The sequence below is a fragment of the Miscanthus floridulus genome, chromosome 5 (genome assembly GCF_019320115.1).
Source record: "Miscanthus floridulus cultivar M001 chromosome 5, ASM1932011v1, whole genome shotgun sequence".
Lineage (NCBI taxonomy): Eukaryota > Viridiplantae > Streptophyta > Magnoliopsida > Poales > Poaceae > Miscanthus > Miscanthus floridulus.
The window spans coordinates 139,986,132-140,013,586 of record NC_089584.1 but is presented as its reverse complement, the minus strand read 5'-3'; the positions used below and the strand labels follow the sequence as shown (position 1 = coordinate 140,013,586).

General features: G+C 48.8%; 1 protein-coding gene and 1 pseudogene across 1 annotated transcript; both read left to right on the top strand.

Moving 5' to 3' along the window:
* The first annotated feature begins 579 nt into the window (after positions 1 to 579).
* Positions 580 to 3,312, top strand: LOC136453858 (NAC domain-containing protein 72-like). Its single transcript, XM_066454410.1, has 3 exons — positions 580 to 1,111; positions 1,283 to 1,554; positions 2,247 to 3,312. Exons 1-3 carry the CDS (start codon positions 853 to 855, stop codon positions 3,030 to 3,032), a joined length of 1,317 nt encoding a protein of 438 aa, XP_066310507.1. The 5' UTR covers positions 580 to 852; the 3' UTR covers positions 3,033 to 3,312.
* Positions 3,313 to 13,358: 10,046 nt separating this feature from the next.
* On the top strand, positions 13,359 to 27,184 carry LOC136455488 (probable receptor-like protein kinase At5g20050; annotated as a pseudogene).
* The last annotated feature ends 271 nt before the right edge of the window (positions 27,185 to 27,455 follow it).

Here is a 27,455-nt window from a genome sequence, read left to right as displayed (position 1 = left end):
GCCCGATCGGAATCAATCTAGCGCCGTCTCGGCCGGCCGGGCGCCGTGTGTGTGTGTATGTATCTTGTATTTCATCATCGGAAAGCGCCGGCCCCCGGCAAGATAGAAGACACGCGCGGCCGGGGCCAGGGCGATGGATGGAATGGGTGGATTGATGCCTGCCGGCGGCAACCGCCCACAGCGCCGTCCCTTTCCCCGCCTATTAAACTCGCTCCGCCGTCGCCGTCGCTGTCGCTGTCCCTCCCTCCACCGCTCCGGCGGGTCCCCTCCGCCCCGCGACTCATAATTTCCACCTCCTCCCGTTGCGCGCGCGCCCGTGTGGCGTCTGGCGTCAGGCCTCGCTCATCGCCTTGCGTGCGCCTGCTGCGCTGCGTGCTCCCCGCTAGAGCGGGTGGAGACGAGTGGTTAGAGAGACCGACCGGCCGGCCGGCCGGGGCCGATCAAGGCTAGCTGCAATCACTCGTCGGCCCGGCCGGGCCGGGCCGGTCCGATCGATCGGCGAGCGGCCGGCACGGCTGATTTTTGGTCGCGATATATATTGCCCTAGACACTAACCCTCTTATCCTTTCCTCTCGCCTCCCCCACTTGCACCCGCGACCGCGAGCAGCAGCGAGCGACGCCTCCTTTTCTTAATTTTCCCAGAGGTAGGAAGCAGCCACTGAGCTCGCTCGTGCTCGTGCTACGGTGCTAGCTACCTACGCACATATCTAGCAGCTACCACCTAGCCCTAGCGACCGAGCAGCAGCCCAGCAGGCAGGCTCAGTCAGGGGTACTACAAAGATATGCGGAGGCAGTAGCCGAGGCCGGGGCAGCAGCGGTAGACGACGAGGTACACGGACGCGGTCATCGGCCATGAGCGGCGGCAGCAGCAGGCACGAGAACGGCCACGGCGGCGCCGCGGCTGCCGAGGCGGCGGCTGCGGCTGCGGCAGGTGGAGGTGGAGGCAGCGACGCGCACGAGGACGACCTGGTGATGCCGGGGTTCCGGTTCCACCCCACGGAGGAGGAGCTCATCGAGTTCTACCTCCGCCGGAAGGTGGAGGGCAAGCGCTTCTACGTCGAGCTCATCACCTTCCTCGACCTCTACCGCTACGACCCATGGGAGCTCCCTGGTCCGTCTCGTCTCGTCCCTGTCTGATGCCGCTAGCTTACACTCGCGACACCAATTACTCGCGCTCGCTCGATCTTCTCTCCCTTCCGATCTCTCCCCGACCAGAATTAACTAACCTTATGCTAGAAATCGATCAGGGGAAACAAATTAATCAAGGCTGATGGATGTGCAGCAATGGCCGCGATTGGGGAGAAGGAGTGGTTCTTCTACGTGCCGAGGGACCGCAAGTACCGGAACGGGGACAGGCCCAACCGGGTGACGGCGTCGGGCTACTGGAAGGCCACGGGCGCCGACCGCACCATCAAGGCCGACAACAGCAGCCGCCCCATCGGGCTCAAGAAGACGCTCGTCTTCTACTCCGGCAAGGCGCCCAAGGGCGTACGCAGCAGCTGGATCATGAACGAGTACCGACTCCCGCCCGACCACACCGACCGCTACCACAAGGTATGCTCATCCCGTGCACCATGGCCTTCGATTGGCCCCGTGAAACCAGCTAATTTCCCACCGAATCGATGGGTCGTCAGGAGATAGGGTTTGGGTTTACATACTTTGGTCCTTTGGGGTGGGTTAGTTTTTGAGGGGTTTTAATTTTGGTCTATCCAATTTTTGCTCTCAGCTTTGGTTTTCCCTTGAATGGCGCAAGTGCCTTCCTTCTCTGAGAAACTACTAGTACTAGATATAAATTAGGGTTTGTTCATCTTCTCTCGCCTGCATATATATCTTTGCTGTTCCTTCCATGAACCCATGAGCAATGACGATGTTCATATATTTGACCTCACAACACATACCTAGAAACGCACCCTATTTGATCGATTATACTCACCTCTAGATGCTATCATGCAAGAGAGTTTGTGACCCTAGAATTCTAGATTCCATAATCCTAGATGTAATCACTGAGAAGATGTTGATCGACTAAATTTTGGGGGCAAGCCATCATCTCGTAGCATCTCCTTTTCTGCATTTCCGATTCGAGCCTGGCTATCTAGCTGGTTCCTAGCCAGCTACTGCAGTTCCTCTAACTAACTTCTTGTGCTCGCACTTGTTCTGTCGTTATTGTTTCCAGCTTAGTCGCTCAGCATTAGCATGATGGCATCTCGATCTTCATGCGTGCCCATGACGAATTTGCATTCCTGCAGACCGAAATATCCCTGTGCCGCGTGTACAAGCGCACCGGGATCGACGACGGCCATGGGCATCACGTTCACGCCTCGGCGCGCTCGACGCCCTCCCGCGGCGGCGCCATGGCGGTGCAGCAGCAAGATAACAAGCAGGCGTCGTCGTCGTCGACGCCGACGCCACCCACGACCCCGTCCAAGATGATGCACCTTCTCCACGGCGAGTGCACGTCGCCGCCCGCGGCCATCTGCAGGAACAACAATCACGCCGCGGCGGCACACAGCGATAGCAAGGCGGCGGCGGCGCCACGGCAGCAGCTCCCCACGAAGCCGTACTGCAACGGCTACCAACAGCTGTCCTCGGCGAGCTCTGCCGCCAGCGCGGCGGCCGGCGATCAGCAGCAGGCTGGAATGGGAACCGCGGCAGTGTCGTCGTCGTCGTCGTACGAGCAGTCGTCGTCCAGGAACGCGAACTACGCGTTCGCCGCGTCCACTTACTCGCTGCTCAGCCTGGTGAACGCGGCGTCCATGGGCGGGTCCGGGTCCGCCGCGGCCATCGACGAGCTCAGCACGCTGGTCGGGCACGTGCACGGCCCGCCGGCGTATTTCAGCCACCAGGTCGGCGGCGGCGGTCACGGCCACAGCTTCCTCCCCGGCCTGCCGACGCCGTCGTCGCAGCAGCCGCCAATGGCGCTCGGGACGCTACCCATGTCCCTGGCCGCAATATCTGACAAGATGATCTGGGACTGGAACCCGATCCCCGACGCGGCGGCTAGAGATTATGGCAGCGCCGGTGGATTCAAGTGACGGCGCTCATGAGCGGCCGGCCGCATGCATTACGATCCTAAATGGTACAGCTACTATACAGCCCATGTAGATCTTATTTCTCTCTCTCCCTCTCTCTCTCCCGGTTAATTTGTTCACGGTAAATTCTGAGGAAACAATCAGTGTAGACAACTATACCCCATTAATCAGGCCCTAGATCATACCAACTTGTACTAGTAGTATGATCATCAGGATAGTAGTACGTAGTATAAGCTGTATGTAATTCATACTGAATTGCATATAATGACATTGTCTTTACTTTGATCGATGTCGTAATGTGACAGTTGAGTACTAGTTTTTTTTTTTTACGTTGAAGACAGTTGATTACTAGTACTTTCAGTAGTACTCCATTCAGTATTTTACTCCTGAGTCAGTCTAGTAGTACTCGATCCATGAACCATCAGGATTCAGGAGTTCAGGACATGATGCTCCGTTCGCTTCGCTGAAAAAAAACAAGCCGAACTACTGATCCAGCTGATTTATTATGAGAAAAAAATATTATTCCAGTTAAAAAAAATTAAAAAAGAAGGATTACAAGAGAAACGAGGATGAATGTGGTACACCGTACTAGTAGTTGCGAATGTTTGTCGAGTCAAAAGTAGGCCTTGTTTAGATGCTGGAAAAATTTCAACCCGATGAATAGTACCACTTTCGTCTTATTTGATAAATATTGTCCAATCGTGGACCAACTAGGCTCAAAAGATTCATCTCGTGATTTCCAACTAAACTGTGTAATTAGTTATTTTTTTTACCTACATTTAATACTCCATGCAAGCGGCTAAAAATTGATGTGATGGAGAGAGAGTGAAAAAACTTGGAATTTTGGTGGCATCTAAACAAGGCCGTAGTTCTTTTTTAATAACTGTCTCTGACTTTGGACACTGCACTGCACATGAAATAATGCCGGATGGTTGCATGATTGGGAGAAGACCGTGGCAGAGATTGCCTCCTCTCGGAATGATTGCGAGAGGACCTGCTGGGGCTGCATGTCAGGTCGGTTCGTCTCGGGTGTGCGTGCATCCCTCTCTCTGGTGGTCTCTGTAGACGCAGGACTGTGTCAGAGAGAGGTGAGGATCTATCTATCGAACGAGTTTGGGGACAATCATGTGATGGCAGGGTTTGTCTTTTCGCTCTGCCTCTGTGTTCTGTCAGGGTCTTGGTGTCTCTGGGTAGGACTAGCCACCGATCGACTGTAGAAAAATGATTATTCCTCTTGGTTTGTCTGCTCGTGCTGGTTGTAACTTGTCTTGTGTGTCATGGGCTGAGCCAGTGATGATCAGCCATGGTTGGAGTTTGGCTGTTGTACCGTGTGGACTCCCTGGTCTCTCTCTGAAGAAAGGACGATGTTTTTTTGATGGACTGGACACGGCAGTCTACTTTGGTAGGGCTGAGCTAGCTAGTCGTCGATCTGTTTTATCTGGCACCTTTTGAATTATGTTCTTTGTTATTATGCCAGCTGTGAGATGACATATTAGCATCAGATCAACTTAACCCAGGCAAAGAACAACTATTGGATGTAGTAAGCGCTTGCAGGGGGGATTCTTTGGCATATCTTAGGTTTCCCTAACCTACAAAAGTTTATTAGTGTGACCATTCATCAAAGGAAAGACGAACATGACGGCATATTATAAGGCCTGTGCAATCAAAAAGTAAATTGTTGCCCATACATTGGGCATAACAAATGTACTGACCAATGTGAATGGAAATTGTGTATTGAATGACTGGCGGTTCTCAAACTTGGCATGGGGTAGCATCCTGATCCAGCAACTCATGGAAAATGGCACTTTTGAGTCCCTAAACTTGGCTCCGGCTATCATCCAAGCCCCCTAACTCAAGAAATGCCATTTTTTGACCTTGAAACTTGGCTCCGGGAGTCATCCGAGTCCAAATGGGTCTTCACCCCTGTACTAATGTGACAATGTAGCATGTACTATGTGTTGGCATGAATCGACATAAAAAACCCACATGTCAGATTCACCTCTCATCTATCCCTCTAGCGACGAATGAGGGTCACAGCTTTAGCTCCTACCATAGGGTGGGCAGGGGCATCAAGGGGAAGGAGAGCATGACAAGGAAGAAAAAGTGGGTCACCAACATGGTTCGTAGGCGACAACAATGAGAGCGGGTGGAAGATAAATAAGGAAGAGAAATGAGAGATGGGCTGATATGTGGGCCCCACATGATGGGCCTATGTCAAGCATGGCTAACATGCTATGTTCACAGGGAGTAGTTCAGACCTGTTGAACTCGGATAACACTCAGAGCGAAGTTTAGAGACCTAAAAAGTGTATTTCCTAAGTTGGCGACTTGGATGACACCTAAAGCCAAGTCTAGGGGACCCAAAATAGCATTTTCAATGTTTGGAACCAAGATGATACCCCTGCCAAGATTGACGACCCCTCATGAAGATTTTTATTCATAATTTTTGCTAGATTATACATATATAACACACATTATTAAATACCAAAATGTCAACATAGAGTTGAATGAAACTTGAATCCACTTAACTTAATGTGAACTTGAATCCACTTAATGGTTTAATTTGTTTCCAGATGAGTGCATTGCACGATATGTGCCGATCCAAATTAATTAATGAGCTAAAATCCATCATATCTATTCAATCAAATGTAGTGTAGACACTCCATAGTCCCTGATGTTCATATATACTAGTACCATATTGTGTATGCACATCTAGGTCCCAAAACATACATACTAATCGTTTTACATGAGATCAAAATCACCAAAAGTTGAGTTAATCTGCCCGCGTAGCATGCTGATTGCACGATGACATGTCACCAAAATGCGGCGCCCACATGCCAACCTCATCTCTCTCTAGTACTAGCATCTGGGCGGTGGGCCCCACATGTTGGTGTCATGTTATCACAATTAGCATGCCACATATAGGCGAATCCACTCAAGTTATGATGATTTAGACCTCGTACGATTAGTGTCGGGTTCATAAACCTAGGGTCTCTCATGGACCAGCTTCCCAGCAAAGGCTCGGCCCAGCAGATGACGTTACAAACGACGCGCAACTCCTGGGTCGGCCCAAATACCTAAACGACAGGCCAGAAGGGTGATCCAATCTCCAACCGGAACGCCTCGCTAAGGAGGAACAACGCTCGCTTCCAACTCCAGCCCGCCTCTCCGATAGAAAGGCCTGGCCAAGGAGGAACAAGGTTCGCTTCCGACTTTGGCATGTCTCTTCGACTGGGGATGCACCGAACCCCTGCTTATAGCTCTTCTCCGACTGGCGCAGTCGGAGCCGACTAGGACCAACCGACCGGGGACGCCCACTCGGTAAGGACCAGGAAATAGACAGAGCAAGTAAGGTAAGGCACTCAAGTCAACCACAATACCGAGGACTATACCCTGCACACCAACAGGATAGTAACCGACATGACATGTCAGAAGGGTGTCGTGCAACCTTCCAGGCATGCTAGAACCCAAGCAGTGTTGTGGGCGCCGACATTTGCCCTATAGTGTTGTGGGCGCCATCAACTCCCATACCAGACAAACGCGGTAACGCTCCCCCACATGCCTCTGGGCATCAACACTGTTGTGGGCATCGTCATTTACCATACATGGTGAATACGGTAAAACCTCCCACATGCGTCTGACAAAAACAGTGTTATGGGCACCTACCATCATTTTGTACCCAACGACGTGAGCAACAAGACTTGGGAGCATACGTACTCTCTCTCTCTCTCTCTTGCTTGTAAGGCCGTCTCCTTTATCTATAAAAGGGGATGCACTCTCTCCCAACAGGGGATCAGTTCACAACTCAAACAACACACACATGATCTGAACAACCAAGGATCCCAACGAACGATAGACGTTTGAACACTTAGCGCGCAGCGGAGCTCCCGTCACTCTCGGTCCTTCAGGCCAGGGTCTGACCGGACCTCTTGCACCACCCCCCCCGTCTTTCTCCCTTCCATTTATAACCCCACAGCAAACTTCAAGCACCTGGGATCAGGAATAAAGTCACCGACCGACTCAAACTGGACGTAGGGCACGTTGCCTGAACTAGTATAAACCCTGTGTCATTGAGTGCTAGGCCACATCCGATCACAACGTACGATAAAACTATAAGTATTTACGTGTTGGTTATTTTCTGCACCGATAGTTAGTAAGTTTAGAGACCTAGATATGCATTTTGATTGTTTAGGGTCCTCTCTATGACACCTCAAACCAAAACCGACAGTGTATATTACTCTATTGTTTTCTATTTTTAAGGTCTTTACTCTATTGTTTTCGTCATACACTTTGAGTGATTAGTGCTGCATCATACTTTTTTTGAGGAGATACAACACACACACATATAAATATTTGGAAAGATCTATAGTTATATAAACATGCAAATTCTAGATGGCAAACATGATGCGAGACACAATATCCAATATTACTGGGCTGTATAGAGATCACTACTACAAAAAGCATTTTTAGGGGCGGCTGGTAACCTTTTGTAGGGGCGGTTTGGCCAGCCGCCCCTACCGAACCGTCTCTACAAATCATGCATTTGTAGGGGCGGTTCCCAGGCCGCCCCTACAAATTGATTTGTAGGGGCGATTGGTGATTGAGCCGCCCCTATAAATCGATTTGTAGGGGCGGCTGGTATTACGAACCGCCCCTACAAATCGATTTGTAGGGGCGGCTCAATCACCAACCGCCCCTACAAATCGATTTGTAGGGGCGGCTGTAGTGCCAGCCGCCTCTATAATACCTGTTTGTAGGGGCAGTTCAATCTAGAACCGCCCCTACAGTACGTTTTCCTACCAAAAAAATTCAAATTTACAATTCAAATTCGACCAGAACTGTTTATTTCCGCGTATTCCATCCAGCGTTCGTGTTGCCGAACACCTCGCGACCAACGTTCCGAACCGCGTTCGCGTTGCCGAACGCCCCGCGACCAACGTTTCGAACCGCGTTCACGTTGCCGAATGCCCCGCGACCAATGTTCCGAACACGACTACAAGCACAATAGTATTATATAAACTACAATTACAAGTCCAATTCATAAGGATATATACAATCGATCATTTAATATACAAATTCCATACACATTGTTATCAACGTCCTAGAGCTAGCCTTTCAGTCTCACGAAGGTGTTGGTACTGAGGATTTCTACTTAAGTCAGACTCTCGGTCATGGTATGCGCCTTTGACATGTACAATCTGGTCCAATATGAAGTTGCAAAGGTCGCCGATGAGCTCTAAGAGTTGGTCATCCTTGTATGGGTCTTTTTTCATTTCTTTCTCTTCTCTCCACTACAAGAGAACAAGTTTCGGTTTAGTATTTCATACCATGTATGAAGTTTTTATACTACTGATGAAGAGGTTCAAACTTACTCTTGAGGGGTGTCTCCTATAGACACTGGTGTTACTCATCATAGAACATATATAGTATCCACAATGTACACTCCCAGGCCTCTGCTTGCGGCACTGTGTGTTTTGCATATGAAAATGTTAGGTAATGCTTTTGACAGCCATGTAACGGAGTACTGAAGAAGTAAGTTACACTTACCGCACATAGTGTTTTTATAGCCAGCTTTTCCATCCTCGCTGGATCATGCCTTCCGTGATGATGAGTGACATAGAACCTAAATGCGCTGTTCGAATTATTTTAGCAAATACAACTTGTTAGTATCCATAAGTGAACGTTACAAGTATGTATACAAACATATAAGCTAATGAGGATTGTCGATATGTATACGTCTTGAGAATCGATATGGAGTCTTTGTATGTTGCCGGGTCCTTATCTATTGAATCAAAGACCCATGCCATGCTCCTCCCGACATCGACGGCTATACAAATCCAGTGGTTGCTGCATGGATTTAATCATAGAACTAGATAAGCTCTGGGGCGTATGTTTTTCACCATTATGTACATGTGTTCTCCGTTATGACGTCTATCCGGAGGGGGTTCAATCTCTGGGGCGTTGTCATAAAATCTAAAGAACAATTTGCTGCGGTACTTGTGACTTATCTTTAAGAAGCGTCGGTTCCTTAGGTAAACTATCTTCTTGGATGCATCCAGGTACACCCATGCAGTACCATCCAAGCAAACCAAGCATCATGTCTTCCCTTTGATCTGTCTAGACAAAGCAAACAGCGTGGGATAATCATTGGTAGTAACAAATATTATTGCTCTACATATGAAGTCCTCCTTTTGGAACGCATCGTACATCTGCTCCCCATGCCTCCATAGCCTCTCCATTTCTTGCATCAAGGGCTCGAGGAACACGTCTATATCAATGCCTGGTTATTTAGGGCCAGAAATAAGAATAGTGAGGAGAAGGTACTTTCTCTTTTGACATAACCATGTTGGGATATTGTACATGGTCAAGATCACTAGCCATGTGCTGTGGTCGCTCATCCTCTCATTGAAGGGATTCATTCCATCGGTGCTCAAGCCAAACTATACATTCCTTGGGTCATCGTTGAATTCTTTGTGCTTCTCATCAAACCTTTGCCACTGACTACAATCAGCCGGGTGTGCAATCTTATCATCATCCACCTTGCACTCATCATCCCACCATATCATGAGTGTGGCTTCTTTAGGGTTTAGGAAGATACGTCTCAAGCGGTCGGTCACTGGCAGGTACCACATTACCAGGACAGGAATTCTTCTCTGCTTTGCATCGTTGCCTAATGGAGTGTCCTCTGGGGGCTGAGATTCTTGTACCACCTTTTTAGTACCCTTCTTATTCCTCTTTTTCCCCGTGGAGGGTTCGTCCCCACCGTAAAGGTCATTGTTCTTGTACCGGCTGGCCCCACACCGGGGATATTTATCCAGTGACTTGAAAGTTTCGCCACGAAAAAAGTATACAGTGGTTGGGGCATGCATGAATTTTTTCAACCCCCATTGTCAATGGACTTATGACCTTCTTCGCTTGATATGTGTTGGTGGAAACTGAGTTTGGTTGTGGCAGCACCCATGATAGGAGATGCAATAGATCATTGAAACTACAGTCTGACCAGCCGTACTTAGCCTTCAGGATGAGCAGCTCAAGCACAAAACGTAGCAATGTCCAATGTGTCGGACAACCCTTTTCAACACCATACACAGTCTCCTTCGATGCTTTTGTCACCCTTTCTAAATTTTCTAGACCTTTCGGGCTATTTAGTAAAATCACTGGTCCAATGGCTCGAATCATGTCCTCCAAATCATCTTCATCCCCGACACGTGCTCCACCATCATTATTGGCACCACCTTCGTCGTTACCATCCCAACCACCAGCATCACCATCTTGTTCATTGCCAAACTCGAAATCCATTCGTGCATCAAGCTCTGCTAAATACTGGGATAAGGATTCTATGGTTTCGTCGTCGTATTCCTCATCATCCTCGTCGTTAACAATAACCGTTTCACCATGATGAATCCACACTGTGTAGTCCTCAACAAATCCTCGCATAATCAAATGTGATCTGATGATAGTCACATCTGTCCATGCCATACGGTTCTTGCAATCTTTATATGGGCAAATAATTGTATCATTATTCTCTTTCAATGTCGTTGCATGCTTCTTTGCGGCTTCAATAAATTTATCCACCTCTTCACGGAAACCTGCCTTGAACCTTAACGAACCATACATCCAAGAGTTCATGTACTCCATCTTTTACAACAACAACAAAACAAACATTAAAGGACTACTTATTCAGATATATATAAAAATGAAACAAATTAATAATTACTTGAGAATAATTGTATATACTTCAGATATATATGAATATAAATCTAATATAATTACATGAAGCATACAAACACACCATGGTAAAAGAAAATTAATTAACGACCCATTTATCCATAAATAATTAAAATACATATTTATTGATTACAATAAATAATTTCAAAGACAACAATTAGCAACAATTATACTTTACCCAATATCTTTCATACAAACCCTAGTCCAATTTCATCAAACATAAATTTACAAAAATGAAATTAATAAAAAAACCAAACCCTAGATCTAGATCCACATGCACATGAAACATACATAAAACTAACTAATTGTTCACTAAAATCAAGAAACATGGACCAAATAAGGGTATGATCTTGTTCCCCTCTCTAATTTACCCTAGTACATTTAAAAGTTGGGTCTAATTTGCTTCATAAATAGCTCAAGCACCATAGAAGAGAGAGAAAAATAAAACTCTAATTACTCACTAACCAACCATTAAAACTTCAAAAAAAAGTATGTAATAGCATTTTCTTACCTTCTACAACCTCTCCACCAAAGGATTTGAGACCAAAACCTTCCCCCCTTAGTAGAGCAATTTTTGGGAGGTGCCCAAGGCCTTCCCACCTTTCTTTCACGGGTTGGAGTGAGTGACCCGAGTAGAAAGAAGGTGTTGCATCTGTTTTATATGGGGGGCATTTGTAGAGGCGGCTGGTGATTGAACCGCCCCTACAAATCAGAGCTATAAATACGGGGCCATTTGTAGGGGCGGCTCAATCACTAGCCGCCCCTACAAATAGAATTTCCAGAGACGACTGGTGATTGAGCCGCCCCTACAAATCGACCCCATTTGTAGGGGCGGCTCGTAACACCAGCCGTCCCTGCTGTTCCATTTGTAGGGGCGGCTGGTGTCTGGGCACCCGAGCACGTCACTGTAGGGACGGCTCCATCACCAGCCGTCCCTAAAAAAATCGAATCGTTACTAAAAAAATTGTTTTTTACGTAGTGGATGCCATGTGATTGGTTCTGAAAAGCGGATCGACGAGTTAAGGAAGCACCTATGTCTAACGTTGGTGGATGACATCATCATTAAGTGATTAACATATTTGTGCACGGGAGCAGTCAGAGGAACAACATTACGACGTTTGTGGTAACTCTATCAATCTCAAGATCCGATAACTTAGTTTTCTAGAGATATTTAGAGGTACATTCATAGGTGATCGTGCATGCATGTACGTACGTGTTTGGATTCGTAACGTGGTCAGGAGAAAAAAAGAGACGTGTCGTTCTTTTACAGAAGACATGAGTACGCGGACACGTACTACTACCACAAAAGGCGCGGCGGACGGCGGACGGTGAGGCGAATAAAAAGCTAGGGACATATACATATATATACACTACTACTAGTAGGTATATGTGGGGTACTCCTAGCTAGTCCTAGCTAGCTAGCTAGTGTTAATTAATTTCAGAGTGTTTTTGCTCTCGTAGACAAAAATACCAGTGTTTCTGACAGAACGGTTACACGGGTGTGCGCTGTAGTTTGTACTCCACAGCGGCCGCTTAATTTGGGAGGAGGAGGAGAGCGCACACCAGTATATATGACCATGCATATATATGGTGCAATGTCGTCCAATGCTAGTACTGCTCTCAGGTCTCATCAGCTAACATTTGTACATAAAACAAGCAACTAGTTGCCATGTATCATGGATGATCGGAACATGACCGTACATGCTTTACACACGCGCGCGTGCAGCGTGCTTACGCGTCCGTGCTAAAGATCCCTTTTGGTGAGAAGGCGAGCATGGATATGATCCATCCATGGGCAGGGCAGCGTACAGGGACGCAGGCGCGCCATGATGAGCCGAGCACCACAACCTCCGCGCAACTGAGATCGATCCTGAACACCGTTCTGATGAGGCTGTCAGCTCTCCCCCCTCCCCGGCAGCGGCAGGCGATCCATCGCTCGGCGGGCGGCCTCTCGATCTCGATCGCTTTTTGGCCCACGCTGGCCTGGCCATCTCATCTCTCACTCACGCCGTCACGCGCGCGCGTGTACATGGGTCGGCCCGGCCAGGCCGGCCGGATCGGATTCAGACCAGCGGCTCTGATGATTACAACTACGCGCAGGTTTAGGATGGAGAAAAGGGAGCCTTTTCAGGGTAATAAAGGGCGCGCCTTTGCGCACGCGCGCGGTTACTGTCCCGCTCCCGCGGCCGTGTTGCATGGCGCATGATTAGCTCGTTGAATCCAAGCTGCTGCAACTGCATGTGTGTGTGCGCGCGCGCGCGTGCGCTACCTCCTACTCCAACCTAGTAGTAGTAGCAGTAGCTCATCGGTCGATCAATCGGTGCCATCATACAACTTTTCTTTCTGGTGATGCATGTAGGAGTAGTAGGGCTTTTTGTTTGGGCAGTCAGGGACCATGCAACAATCATCATCTGGTACTGATCATCGGGGGACGGGACCACGGGAGCCCGGAAACTGCGACATCGGCCCTGTTTGCTTACGCCATATTCGGTTTTTTTTTCAGCCGGAATAGTGTTTTTCTCTCACAACCATTCGGTGTTACGCACGTACGCATCCGATCCGAGGGAAGGCGCGGCCTCTGCTCGCAGGCAGAGGCGCATGCATGCCCCAGGTTAGTTACGGCGCGCTGCGCACGGCATGCCGTGACTGCACGCTAGAGTCCGGCTTCCCTATTCTACGCGTCAGCGCGTGCGTGTCCACATCGGCGCATCCCCATTTTCCTTGCCACCGCTCGCGTGTTAGGGCAAGTACATTGATATTTTGTCTAATAGACGGTGTTATATAGTACACGTAATTTTAAGATGACTTAATAGACAATGTATGGGATGGTTGTTGTTTGAGTGCATCTTAAAGTCGTAGCTCATAATTTCTTCATTTATGTTTAGAGCAAAAGGAATTTTGTGAGGCGCATGGCAACAACTCATGCATTGGTGCATTGGTGCAATGATCGTCTCTCATAGTCCTAAAATTTATCTCATATAAGAGGTGGTTGTTTTGCAAAGCTCTATTTTCTCCACATCATCAAAAATCATATGAGACACTGTATGTGACAACCTATGTGAGCATTGACGTGTAGCAATATAATATATTTGCCGTTACTACTACCACTACGATATCTGGATTAACAGTAACAGGACATTGTCGCCGCCGCCTACAGAAGCTCCCGATGATTCTCCATTTCTCTTCCACGGCACAAGGGACAACACACATACGCTTCCCTCTCCTACTCTCAATTGCGCCTACGCTATTACAAGCCCTGTGGGCCAATATGTTCCATTTGACAACCCGCTATTCCCTATGAAGCGCATGTTTTTTGGGTTTCCTACTAGTTGTTGTGTGGCTTTGACCTACAAGACATACGAGTGCATCTCCTCTGTGGGCACGGTCGGAAGGGACTAGGGGAGGACACTGGCCCTGGGCCTCACATTACCTATTTGTCTAGCGTGTGAAAATCAGCCCAGCCGGCCTACTCGCTTCCTTTAGGGACACGCCTGCACTGCACTCACTGAAATGGGCGAATGATCGGGCTTTATTACGCAATACTGCAGCGACGACAACGCACTGCAGCCCAGCGCGACGGACGGCCGACGAGCAACACCCCATGCCCGCGAGTTGCCGTCTTCCAGCTGATGTCAAGTGCACGGCTTGGAACTGAAGTCGTCCGGAAGACCTGAACCCGCGTTCAAAAATTCTTGCTTTTCCAAGTGGTAGCTCTTCCGTGACGGATGTCGCGTTTACCTGATCATCATGCAACGAAACGTGTGTACGTTTTTTATTCTAATCATTTGCGATAAGTACGACGAACTGGTAGTGGTAGTGATTGATTGCTGCCTCCGGTCAGATTAAAGTTTAGCGAGATGTTTCCTGCTGGAAGAAGCAGCAGCAGTCAATGGTGCTCCAGTAAATTTTTATTTATTGAGGCCAATGGTACTACGGCAGGATGCATGAGAACTTGACTGTTCAAAGCATAGATTATGCGTAGTTCGTGCTACATCAGAATTATGTCATCCAGATTCTTGTTATGCTCCAGTTGGTTGTTTGTAGTGCCACTGGAATTCTGGAGAGCGTAATCCTCCTCCTCGCGAACCCAAGGCTTGCTGCAGTTTAGAGGCCCTGCCGCCCTGTCGACTGTCGTCCATTTCTGTAATTTCAGCTGCCTTCTTTAGCTCCTGTGATCCTTTCTCAAGAACAAGCTGCGGCAGCGGAGCTCACCCTTCCCGTGCAGCACCAGCAGGCCACGTTCCGCATCCCGGAGCTTCCTCGGGAGTTCTCGTAAGGCGAGATCCGGGCCATGACCGAGGACTTCCGGTACGCGGTGGGGCGAGGCGGCTCTGCCGCGGTGTTCCGGGGCCTCCTCGACGACGGCACCGCGGTCGCCGTGAAGCGGATAACCGGCGACCAGCGCGGCGGCGAAGCCGAGGCCGAGCTCCTGGCGGAGGTCACCGTGGTGGCGAGCGTGCAGCACCGCAGCCTGGTGCGGCTCCTCGTCTACTGCCTCCTGCGCGGGGGCGGCCGGTACCTGGTCTACCCGTTCTTCGAGAACGGGTCGCTCAGGATTTATATTCAGGTGGGCCGGCCGTCAGGAATTATACTCATGGGGCCGACTCGGTCTTTTTCATTGCGATAATTTTATTATCTAGTTATATTTTGTATGATTATATTATCTAGAAGATATTAATAGATATATATAATAAGAATTTTATATAATCTTCCTCTTAATATAAATAAATGAAAGACCGGAAACGACGACCAGAGGGGGGTGAATGGGAGCCTCAAATTTCTTTCGAAATCTTCGACCACTGTCCCAACATCAATCCCCAAAAAGCATACACGAAAGACTTGATGACCACGACCCTAGAGAAGGGTGGATGCTCCCTCAGAACACAGCGGGTCACCATAGAGCAAACGAAACACAGATCGAAGCCCAAACGAGCAAACTCCCAAAAGAAAACAGCACTGCTCCTGCAAATATCGGACACATCCGGTATTATATCGGACACGTCCGGTATGATCTCGGACACGTCCGGTATTTTCAGCAGCAAGCTGACCAAAAGAGAAAAATCCAAAACCCCATCAAATAGTGTCCAAAAATCATGAAATTTTAACCATAGCTCTTTAGACACCAAGGGAAGGTCTTCACCAAATTTCAGCTCAAAACTCCAAAGTGAGAAATATCGGACACGTCCTAGACCATATCGGACGCGTCCGGTATGAACGAGCAGTTTCTCGGGAAAAATCAAATCAAGCCATAACTTGATCAAATCAACTCCAGATGACTTGAAACTTTGCACAAGGGTTCACAAACGAGTAGAAAGGCAACCTCTAAAGGATCATGGCCCGAAACAAACTCTAACTCCGTGAATCGAAGGAATTGAAGAATCCCAAAAAAATAGGTCAGGAACTTAAATTGCCCGGATCTGCGATCTCGTGAGAAATTAGTGGATTTCCTTCGGTGGAAAGCTTCTACTCATGTCATTGATCGATCCAAGGCAACAAGAACGAACCAAAACCATCCCAAAACGAAGAAACGAGAGGGAAAACAAGAGGGGACAAAAGGAGCTCGTGAAGAACACCAAAATCACATCAAGAACACAACTAAATCATGAATCCCGGAGGGCATACGGTGGTTATGGCCACCGATTCCTTCAAAACCAAGTCACAATTTGAGTTGTGGACCTCTCTCATACATGGAAGCAAACTAGAGGAAGAAACCCTAAAGGAGAAAATGAAAACTAGAGGAGGTAAGGGAGATGGGGGCTCCCTCATCCTATTTAACAGGGCTATTACACATTCCCAGTTTTGCCCCTGGATACAAATGAGTTGAACCGCTAAGCCCAAGGGCGTTGTTGTCCAACCCGGTGTAATCTTGATCCGACGGCCACCGCGCCCTCTCACCGGTAGCTTCACCTCGACGCGAACTCCCCGATGCCGCCACGTGCCGTCCGTCCCTCCTCGGAACCTCCGCCCGGGTTTTGAGGCCCAAACCCGTAAACCGTCCACGGGTAGCGTACTCCATACGCGTTCCCCGCCATCCGACGTGTGTCACCGCCGTCCTCGACCGGCCGGCCTGCCAAGTCCTCCTGAGCCTCGCTCGACTCACGCGTCCGCCGTCTTGACCCGGTCAACACCGTCACTCCATGTCTTCTTGCACTTGTCGATGTCCCAAGTGTCAGCCACCACGGCTAGTCACCCGGCCTCTGGGTCCCTCGGTCCAAGCCTCACGTCCGTCCTTCACCGCTCCCAGTCTATCGGCACGGCACGTCCTCCTTGACCTTCACCTCGCCGTCGACCACCGCATCCGAGCTCCACACCTGCACAACACAAGCCAAAAGACATGTCGCACACATAGCTTTCGCCATGGTAAGGTTAGTCACCACTCAACCCACTTCGTGGATCACATTGATAATCACTCATCACAAAACGAACACACAAGAGTACTTGTCAACCTTGTGTTCGCAATCTCCCCCTTGATGAGTGCATTGTCAACACCAATACACAAACAGCTTGAGCAAAAGAAAAAGAAAAAGAAGAGAAAAGAAAGAACTCACCCAAATGACCAAAAGTCAAAGAAAAGCCAAGAACCGGGTCATTTGAAAATGAGCAAAACTTGGTCCCTAAAGACATGGGCAACGGCTCGACGCAACCAAGTAAAACAAAGCTAGCCCTCAAGAAAAGGCAACGGGCTCAACACCACTAGCAAAGCTCAAAAAGCCGAAAACCTGCTAGACCCTCCAGAAGAGGCAAAGGCTCAACACATCTAGCAAAACACCTTAAATGCAACTCCCCCTGAACAAGTGCAATCTCTCTCAAATGAATGCATATCTCTCAACTTTAGGTGAAATTGGAAGTTTTCTCCCCCTTTTCTGAATATTTCTCCCCTTGTGTCCCCTTGTGACATTGTGAGTGTGGAAACTTCTCCCCCTTGTTGACACATGCACTTATCAAGCTAGAGCCCAAGAATTGCAACTCCCCCTCAAAACAAGCTATGAATGCAGAAATGCACGAATGCAGAAGCTTCAAGATTATAGCAAGTAGATTGAAAGAATGCTCTAGTGGATGCTGTCATGTATATATAGCAACACATACAAGTGCTAGCAAATGCTCAAGGTGACCAAATGAAACGAAATATGGCATTTAAGCAAGTTTGATCAAGTTTGAGCAATTTTAAAAGAGGGTTCACCACCAAAGGAGCACATAGCAAAAATAGACAGGAGATCGACCTTGTGCTACACATGTATGCAAAGTGAACTACCCCAAACAAAGTTCACACATCATGTCATGAGACAAACTTGTGGTTTGATCAAATTTTAGACACCAATTGAAATTTATCGGAGTTATGCAGCGTATTACCAAAGTTTATCAGACAAGTGTGTGCGGGAGGTTATCTGTGCCATCAAAACCTGACTTAGCGACCATGTCAAGCCTATGCCAAAGGCAATCAGAAGCTTAAGACAATGATCTCGGTATCCATTACAGAGCTCAAGTTCACCAATAAGTGCAATTTGGAGCTGTCTCGATACTCTGACATAGGATAGTACAGACCCATCCCGATCTTTTCAAATCACAGAGTTTGATTTTCAAGTTTTAGCACAAATTCCAGTTTCTCAAGCAAGTGTGTAACTCAAAGTATGAGCCGTAGCAACTAAGCATATACATGAAGCAAGAAAAAGATCTCGACACATTCTACACATGCTAGTGCCACAAGTAGTGGTGAACACATTTCATGTTTCAACAAGTTTTAATCAAGTTCACAGTTTGGAAAACAAGCTTGGCTCATAACATGCATCAATTGATCAAAAGGAGCCTAAGCCAAAAGCACATCATTGTATATCCATAACATCCCCAACAAGAGCATAGTGTCAATCTAGCTACTATAAGGATGAAGCTTAGGATGCAATATGATACATGATGATATGATATGCAAGCATGATATAAAAACAAAGGCTAAACTTCAAAGAAAAGCAAAACTAGAATACAACAACCAAAGTTTCCCTCCTCTAAAAAGGGAAACAAACTCCAAGCTCCCCTCGCAAGCGAGCAAACTAGGCTTGGTCAAGTGGTTTGGTGAAGATATCTGCGAGCTGGTTTTGGGTATCAATGTGGTGCAGATCGATATCACCTTTCTCATAGTGGTCACGCAAGAAGTGAAAGCGAACTTCTATGTGCTTTGTCTTTGAGTGAAGGACTGGGTTTTTGGCTACACTTATGGCACTGGTGCTGTCACAAAACAAAGGCACTCGCCTAAACTCTAACCCAAAGTCTCTCAGAGTAGCTATCATCCAAAGCAACTGGGAACAACAAGCAGCAGCAGCAACATACTCAGCTTCTGTGGTGGATTGGGCAATGCTAGACTGCTTGCGAGAAGACCAAGACACAAGAGAAGATCCAAGAAACTGACAAGTCCCTGAAGTGGACTTCCTCTCAACACGACAACCAGCATAATCCGCATCAGAATACCCGCAAAGAGAAAGAGAGGAGGAGGCTGAAAACCAAAGACCAAACTCGGGTGTGAAACGAAGGTACCTGAGGATTCGCTTGATGGCTTGATGATGAGACGTGCGCGGCGAAGACTGAAAGCGCGCGCACAAGCAGACTACGAACTGGATGTCCGGTCTCATTGCCGTTAGATACAACAGGGACCCAATCATGCTTCGGTATTCCTTCTGGTCCACGCCTTCTCCCTCCTTGTCCTCATCCAGGGCCGTCGTGGTTGACATAGGCGTCGAAAGAGGCTTGGCCTCACCCATATCAAATTTCTTGAGCACGTCCTTGGTGTACTTGCCTTGGTGCACGAACGTCCCCTCATGAGTTTGCTTGATTTGCAGCCCAAGGAAGAAAGTCAATTCGCCCATCATGCTCATCTCAAATTCCCTACTCATAGTATCTGAAAACTTGGCAACAAGAGCATGAGAAGAGCCACCAAAGATTATATCATCCACGTATATCTGAACCAAAAGGATGTCTGTGCCTTGCTTGAGGAGGAATAAAGTCTTATCTACGGAACCCATCCTAAAACCCTTATCAAGCAAGAAAACTTTTAAACGCTCATACCAGGCTCTCGGGGCTTGTTTCAAACCATACAAGGCTTTGTGGAGTTTAAAAACATGGTTGTGGTACTTTGGATTTTCAAAGCCAGGGGGTTGCCTCACATAAACCTCTTCCTCTATGTACCCATTCAAGAAGGCACTCTTTACATCCATCTGATACAGCTTGAACCCTTTCGAAGCTGCAAATGCTAAAAGAATCCTAATGGCTTCTAGATGGGCAACAGGAGCAAAGGTTTCTTCATAGTCTATTCCCTCTTTTTGGCAAAAACCCTGAGCCACTAATCTCGCCTTGTTTCTCACCACCACCCCATCCTCACTCTGCTTGTTCTTGTAAACCCACTTTGTACCTATGGGGTGGCACTCTGGTGGAGGTGGAACTAAAACCCACACTTGGTTCCGCTCAAAGTTCTCTAACTCCTCGTGCATAGCATTAACCCAATTGGCATTAGATAGTGCGTGTCCAATATCTCAAGGCTCAAAAGAAGCTACGAAAGTAGAATGAGCGAAATGGGAAATATGATAAGACTTGGAACGCGTTACCCTTTCGTCGATGTCGCCGATCATGGTCAGAGGAGGATGGCATCGCTGGATATGTCGAGGTGCACCCAAAGACGAAGTCGCCTCCCCCTCATCCATAGCTAGGGCCTCCTCAGTCGATTGAGGAAGCGGCTCGCACGGACCCCATGAAGTAGAGGTGGAGGGCTCGGGGCCGTGAGCCGAAGTGGTCGAAGCTGGCTCGATCAGGGCAGCCGGTTGAGATGGCTTGGGATCATCCCAATCGACGTCATCGTCATCCTCAATGAAAATGCTATCACCCATCTCTTCATCACCTGCACGTTCAATGACAGAAATAGAAGAGGGCATGGTTTCGTCGAAGGTGACTTCACAAGTCTCCACGACACGGTTAGTCTCAAGATTAAGCACACGGTACGCATGTGAATGAGAAGCGTAACCGAGAAATATACCGTCCAAAGATCTAGATTCAAACTTGTCAAGATTACCTTGCTTAAGAATGAAGCACCTGCAACCGAAGACTCGAAAATGACTCACCTTGGGTGGACGCCCAAACCGCAACTCGTAGGATGTCTTCTTTAAGAAAGCACGAAGAAAAATGCGGTTTGAAACATGGCAGGCAGTGTTGATGGCTTCGGCCCAGTAACGCCTAGGAGTCCTATGCTCATCGAGCATCGTCCTGGCCATTTCAACCAAAGTCTGATTTTTGCGCTCAACAACACCATTCTGCTGAGGGACATAGGGCGAAGAAAACTGATGTTCAAGACCCAAGGAAGCACAGAAGGTGTCAAACTGAGAGTTTTTGAACTCAGTGCCATTGTCACTGCGGATAGCTCGTATGGCATTCTTTGGTAACTCAGTTTGCAACCTCAAGATCAAGTCACGAGCATGAGAAAATGCTTCGTCCTTGCCCTCCATGAAAAACACCCAAGAATAGCGAGAAAAATCATCCATGATCACAAGAACGTACCACTTCCCTCCCTCTGACCGAACCCGAGCCGGACCAACAGTGTCCATATGGAGTAGCTCACCAGGTCTCGTGGTCATGACCTAAGTCACTGGAGGATGGGAAGCAGCCACCATCTTTCTGTGGCGATAGGGATGGCATACCAGATCCTTCTCAAACTTAAGTTTGGGCAATCCTTGGATCATGTCAAGAGAATTCAACCTCACTAGGAGATCGAAGCTCAAGTGACCAAGTCTCCTATGCCACTTCCACAAATCAGAAGAAGATCCAGCAACCAAACAGCGAGAAGAACCGAAAGACTGAGAGAAATCAGCTCTGAAAACTTGACCGAAAGGAACGATCTGACAAACTAGATGTCCCTGAGAATCGAGCACACGAGAAAGTCCAGTCTTAAAGCACACCTCAAACCCATCTTGAAGGAGTTGCGAAACAGAGAGCAAATTGAAATGCAGGCTTGAAACCAAAGCAACGTCCTTCAAGATAAAAGACTCATTGACCTGAATGGTCCCACGAGACAGCAGCTTACCTTTGCTATTGTCCCCAAATGTGATGTACTCCTTGTATTGCATGGGGTCGAGGCTGGAGAACCATTTGGAACTTCCGGTCATGTGGCGCGAACAACCGGAATCAACAAGCCACGTGTTCTCCAGGCCTCTGCTCTGCATCAATAGAAAGACAGGGGGTGAGCAAATGGCACAACACTGGGGTTAGTGAAATGAGGAGAATACCAGTGTTGAGTCATTTGCCCTGGAAAAGTGTTAGGAAAAACACCATACATGCCATGTCCCATTGGAGAGAAGGGATCACCACGTGGGGGAAAACATGGTCCGCTAGGAGTGTGGGACTGAAAGCCACCGTCACGAGGTCCAGAGTCATATAGATCATGACTTGGGCCACACCGGGCACGACCACCACGTGGTCTCACCACCTGAGGCCTAGCACCTTGAGGCATTGCACCTCTAGGCCTAACACTGTGCCTCTAAATAGGCGGTACATGTACGCCATGGGGAGGATGGTACATGTTCCGGTTGTTCAACTCGTACTCGCGCCGCTCATCTCTCTTCCTCCTAAAGCATAACTCAGCCAAATGACCATCTCTATGGCAATAGTCACAGTGGTACCTCACCTCTCTCTTGGATGGTGGTTGACTCACTCTCTTGTGGATGTGGTTCACTCTCTAAGGCTTTTTGGCTTTAGGAAGGGGTGCACTAGAGATGTTGGGTAGAGTATCGAGTGAGTTCCGAAAGTGGTTCGGTTTGGGAACCTAAACTTGCTTGGATGGTGGAGCTTTTGGTGGTTCTTCAAACACACCATCTTTGATCATAGGCTTGGTAGACTCTGGTGGAGGGATCTTGATCAATTTGGGAGTGTTGGTGGGTTTCTCACTTGGGTTCAAACCACTATGTTCACCAACCTTGCCATAGACATGCTCACCCTTCCCACCTATAGCAAAGCCTACTCCCGATGAGTCAGTTCCCCGCCTGAACTGGCTCACCATCATGCCCAACTGAGGCTCACTGCACGACACCCAGCTCAAGATGGACCGAAGTTGTGTGTTTTCTTCCTCGGTTCCCATCTTGTCGTGCCTGCAGGACTCAAGCTCCAACACCAAAGCTTCACATCGAACACATGTAGTGGTGGTGCTATCTGAGTTGGCCTTCTCAAACTCAGCAAGTTTGGCAACCTTCTCTGCCAACTCAGATTGCAAGCCTGAGCAGGACTTGCATGCACCGAGCAACCCAGAACGAGACTTCAGCTCATCACATTCATCAAGCAAAACAGCATACTTGGATTGCAAGTCAGAGAGGTTAGACATGTGTATAGCGCACTCATCGCACTCCTCCTCCTCCTCTGACACCACTACACCACTCTTGGCAAGCTCCAACTCCTTCAAAGCAACCTCTAGCTGGTCCTTAAACTCTTTTCTCTCGCGGGCAGCACGCTTAAGCAACTTATCTTGACTCATCAATGTATCATTCATAGTATCAAGCTCAAGCATAAGTGAGTCAAGTGTGGGCGGTACCTCATTTTCGTCGTCGTCGACGTCGACGTCCTTTTTGAGCTTTGCTCCACCGTCAACCACCATAGTGCAAAACCCACCACGGTTTGCACCGGCAAGAAAGCAGAGACCGTTGAGCTTGTCCTTGCGCTTCTTCTCGGACTCATCGTCGGTCGAGGGAGAAGAAGAGTGATCATCGTCGGAGTCATCGTCGAGGTCACTGAGGGAGGCGAGCAAGGTGCGTTCTTGAGCTTTGGCCTTCCTGCGGTACGCCTTCTTGATCGCCTCCTTGTCGAAGCCGCCCTTGGCCTTGTGCTTGCTGGAGGTGTAGTCGCGCTTATCCTTGCTCTTGCCAGAGTCGTACTTGTTGGTGAAGGGCTTCTTCTTGGGGTAGTGCGCGACAAAGTGGTCTAGATCTCCACATCCATAGCATCCCTCCTTCGGGCCACCACTGCGTCGGCGGTTCAAACGGTTGTTGTGAAACCGAGAGAACCGACTGATGACGAGTGCCAACTCATCATCCCCAAGAGACTTCAGCTGCTCCTCTGTGACTGACATCAAGCACGATAAAGAGAAAGAAGCTTGTGAAGGGTTAGTCAATGAACTTGAACCACTACCTGAGACCAAAGCCATGGTTGGTGCAGAAGGATTCTTGAGCTTGGCTTGGGTTTGGTAGTCGATCTCTGTGGACTTGAGCTTGCTGAAAAGCTCGTCGACGGTGAGGGTGTCGTAGTTGGCTGACTTGATGATCACCGACACCTTCACATCCCATACCTTTCGATCAAGGGCATAGAGAAGCTTGAGCGCCCTCTCATGATCACTATAAGGTAGGTTGGCTTTGTTCGCTTTCATTTTGTTGACGATAGTCTGAAAGCGGGAAAACATGGCATCGATGGACTCGCCATCAAACTGAGAGAAGTTCTCCTACTCGCGCTTGTACGTCTCGTAGAGTCTGGTCTTGACCTGTGCGGTCCCCTCGTGATAGCTCTGAAGCCTCACCCAGATCTTTCGACCTGTAGTACAATCGGAGACACGCTCGAACTCAGAAAGCGAAAGACTCGAGAAAAGCACACTGCGAGCTTTGCTATTTGCATTGGGCCGATCCTTATGATCCTGGGTGGTACGGGCCGCAACAGGGAGCACAACGTAAGTAGCATCCTCGCAAATTTCCCAGATGAGCCAATCAATCCCCTGGAGATGCGCAGACATGCGGATCTTCCAATAAGGATAGTTGGACCCATCAAAGTGCGGTGGTTTGCCGGAACCACGCTCCATGTCGCCTTCGTGGATCACGGACCGATTAAGGTGGAATAATCCTTAACCAGCTCTGATACCAATTGAAGGACTGAAAACGGCGACCAGACGGGGGGGTGAATGGGAGCCTCAAATTTCTTTTAAAATCTTCGACCACTGTCCCAACATCAATCCCCAAAAAGCATACACGAAAGACTTGATGACCACGACCCTAGAGAAGGGTGGATGCTCCCTCAGAACACAGCGGGTCACCACAGAGCAAACGGAACACAGATCGAAGCCCAAACGAGCAAACTCCCAAAAGAAAACAGCACTGCTCCTGCAAATATCGGACACGTCCGGTATCATATCGGACACATCCAGTATTTTCGGACACGTCCGGTATGATCTCGGACACGTCCGGTATTTTCAGCAGCAAGCTGACCAAAAGAGAAAAATCCAAAACCCCGTCAAATGGTGTCCAAAAATCATGAAATTTTAACCATAGCTCTTTAGACACCAAGGGAAGGTCTCCACCAAATTTCAGCACAAAACTCCAAAGTGAGAAATATCGGACACGTCCTAGACCATATCGGACGCGTCCGGTATGAACGAGCAGTTTCTCGAGAAAAATCAAATCAAGCCATAACTTGATCAAATCAACTCCAGATGACTTGAAACTTTGCACAAGGGTTCACAAGTGAGTAGAAAGGCAACCTCTAAAGGATCATGGCCCGAAACAAACTCTAACTCCGTGAATCGAAGGAATTGAAGAATCCCCAAAAAAATAGGTCAAGAACTTAAATTGCCCGGATCTGCGATCTCGTGAGAAATTAGTGGATTTCCTTCGGTGGAAAGCTTCTACTCATGTCATTGATCGATCCAAGGCAACAAGAACGAACCAAAACCATCCCAAAACGAAGAAACGAGAGGTAAAACAAGAGGGGACAAAAGGAGCTCGTGAAGAACACCAAAATCACATCAAGAACACAACTAAATCATGAATCCCGGAGGGCATATGGTGGTTACGGCCACCGATTCCTTCAAAACCAAGTCACAATTTAAGTTGTGGACCTCTCTCATACATGGAAGCAAACTAGAGGAAGAAACCCTAAAGGAGAAAATGAAAACTAGAGGAGGTAAGGGAGATGGGGGCTCCCTCATCCTATTTAACAGGACTATTACACATTCCCAGTTTTGCCCCTGGATACAAATGAGTTGAACCGCTAAGCCCAAGGGCGTTGTTGTCCAACCCGGTGTAATCTTGATCCGACGGCCACCGCGCCCTCTCACCGGTAGCTTCGCCTCGACGCGAACTCCCCGATGCCGCCACGTGCCGTCCGTCCCTCCTCGGAACCTCCGTCCAGGTTTTGAGGCCCAAACCCGTAAACCGTCCACGGGTAGCATACTCCATACGCGTTCCCCACCATCCGACGCGTGTCACCGCCGTCCTCGACCGGCCGGCCCATCAAGTCCTCCTAAGCCTCGCTCGACTCACGCGTCCGCCGTCTTGACCCGGTCAACACCGTCACTCCATGTCTTCTTGCACTTGTCGATGTCCCAAGTGTCAGCCACCGCGGCTAGTCACTCGGCCTCTGGGTCCCTCGGTCCAAGCCTCACGTCCGTCCTTCACCGCTCCCAGTCTGTCGGCACGGCACGTCCTCCTTGACCTTCACCTCGCCGTCGACCACCGCATCCGAACTCCACACCTGCACAACACAAGCCAAAAGATATGTCGCACACATAGCTTTCACCATGGTAAGGTTAGTCACCACTCAACCCACTTTGTGGATCACATTGACAATCATCATCACAAAACGAACACACAAGGGTACTTGTCAACCTTGTGTTCGCAATAAATAATATTAAGTCATACTACTAATTTTTTTTGTTGTGAAACATTTGGGGGTGGGGGGCCATGGCCCCTGCCAGCCCCCCCCCCCCCTTGGCTCCGCCAGTGGGGTCGCTGGAGGCTGGACTCGTGGCTGTTCGCCGGCGAGGAGAGGCGCCGCCGCCTGCGGTGGCCGGCGAGACACCAGGTGGCCGTTGACGTCGCCCGGGCGCTCGCGTACCTCCACCATGAGTGCCACCGGCAGATCCTGCACCTGGACATCAAGCCGACCAATATCCTCCTGGACGACGCGCACCGGGCGCACGTGTCGGACTTCGGCATCTCCGTGTCCTTCGCTCGGGACCTGACCATCGTCGACACCCGCGGGAGGGGCACCCCGGGGTAAATGGCGCCCGAGGTGTGGGTAAGCGGGCTGTCCGCCAAGTCCGACGTGTACAGCTACGGCATGACGCTGCTGGAGCTCGTCGGTGGGCGCAGCAACTTCGAGCCCGCGGCCGGCGCGTCGGAGTCTGGCTTCACTCGGGACTTCTTCCCGTACGTCGTGCGGGAGCGGGTGGCGCGAGGCGCACTCATGGAGGTTGTGGACGCGACCATGGCGGGCGTCGATGAGGGCGAGGTGGAGGCGGTGGTGATGGTGGCCCTCTGCCGCATCCAGCACAGGCGGGACTTGCGGCCCAGCATGCCAACTGTTGTGGACATGCTAGAAGGCCGTGTCGCGGCTGATCTGCCACCGGAGAGCCACCTGATCCTCGGGAATTTTTCGGGCCCGCTTCACTCCTCCATGTCGCCTGGCCCGTCAGAATCTATGCCCGTTTAGATTGATGTAATGTAATTTCTCGGCCCATAAAAAAAGTCGTTCTCACTTCCCAAACAACCTAAAAATCAATTACTTTTAACTTTAACTAAATATATAAGAAAAAAATATTATTTTATAGTGCATTATTAATATCCTTAGATGAATTGCTAAATATAATTTTTATAATAAACTAATTTGGAGATACAAATATTGCTAATATATTTTATAAATCTAGTTAAATTTAAAAGTTTGACTATCACGAATTTCATAGCGACACTTTTTTTAGACAGAG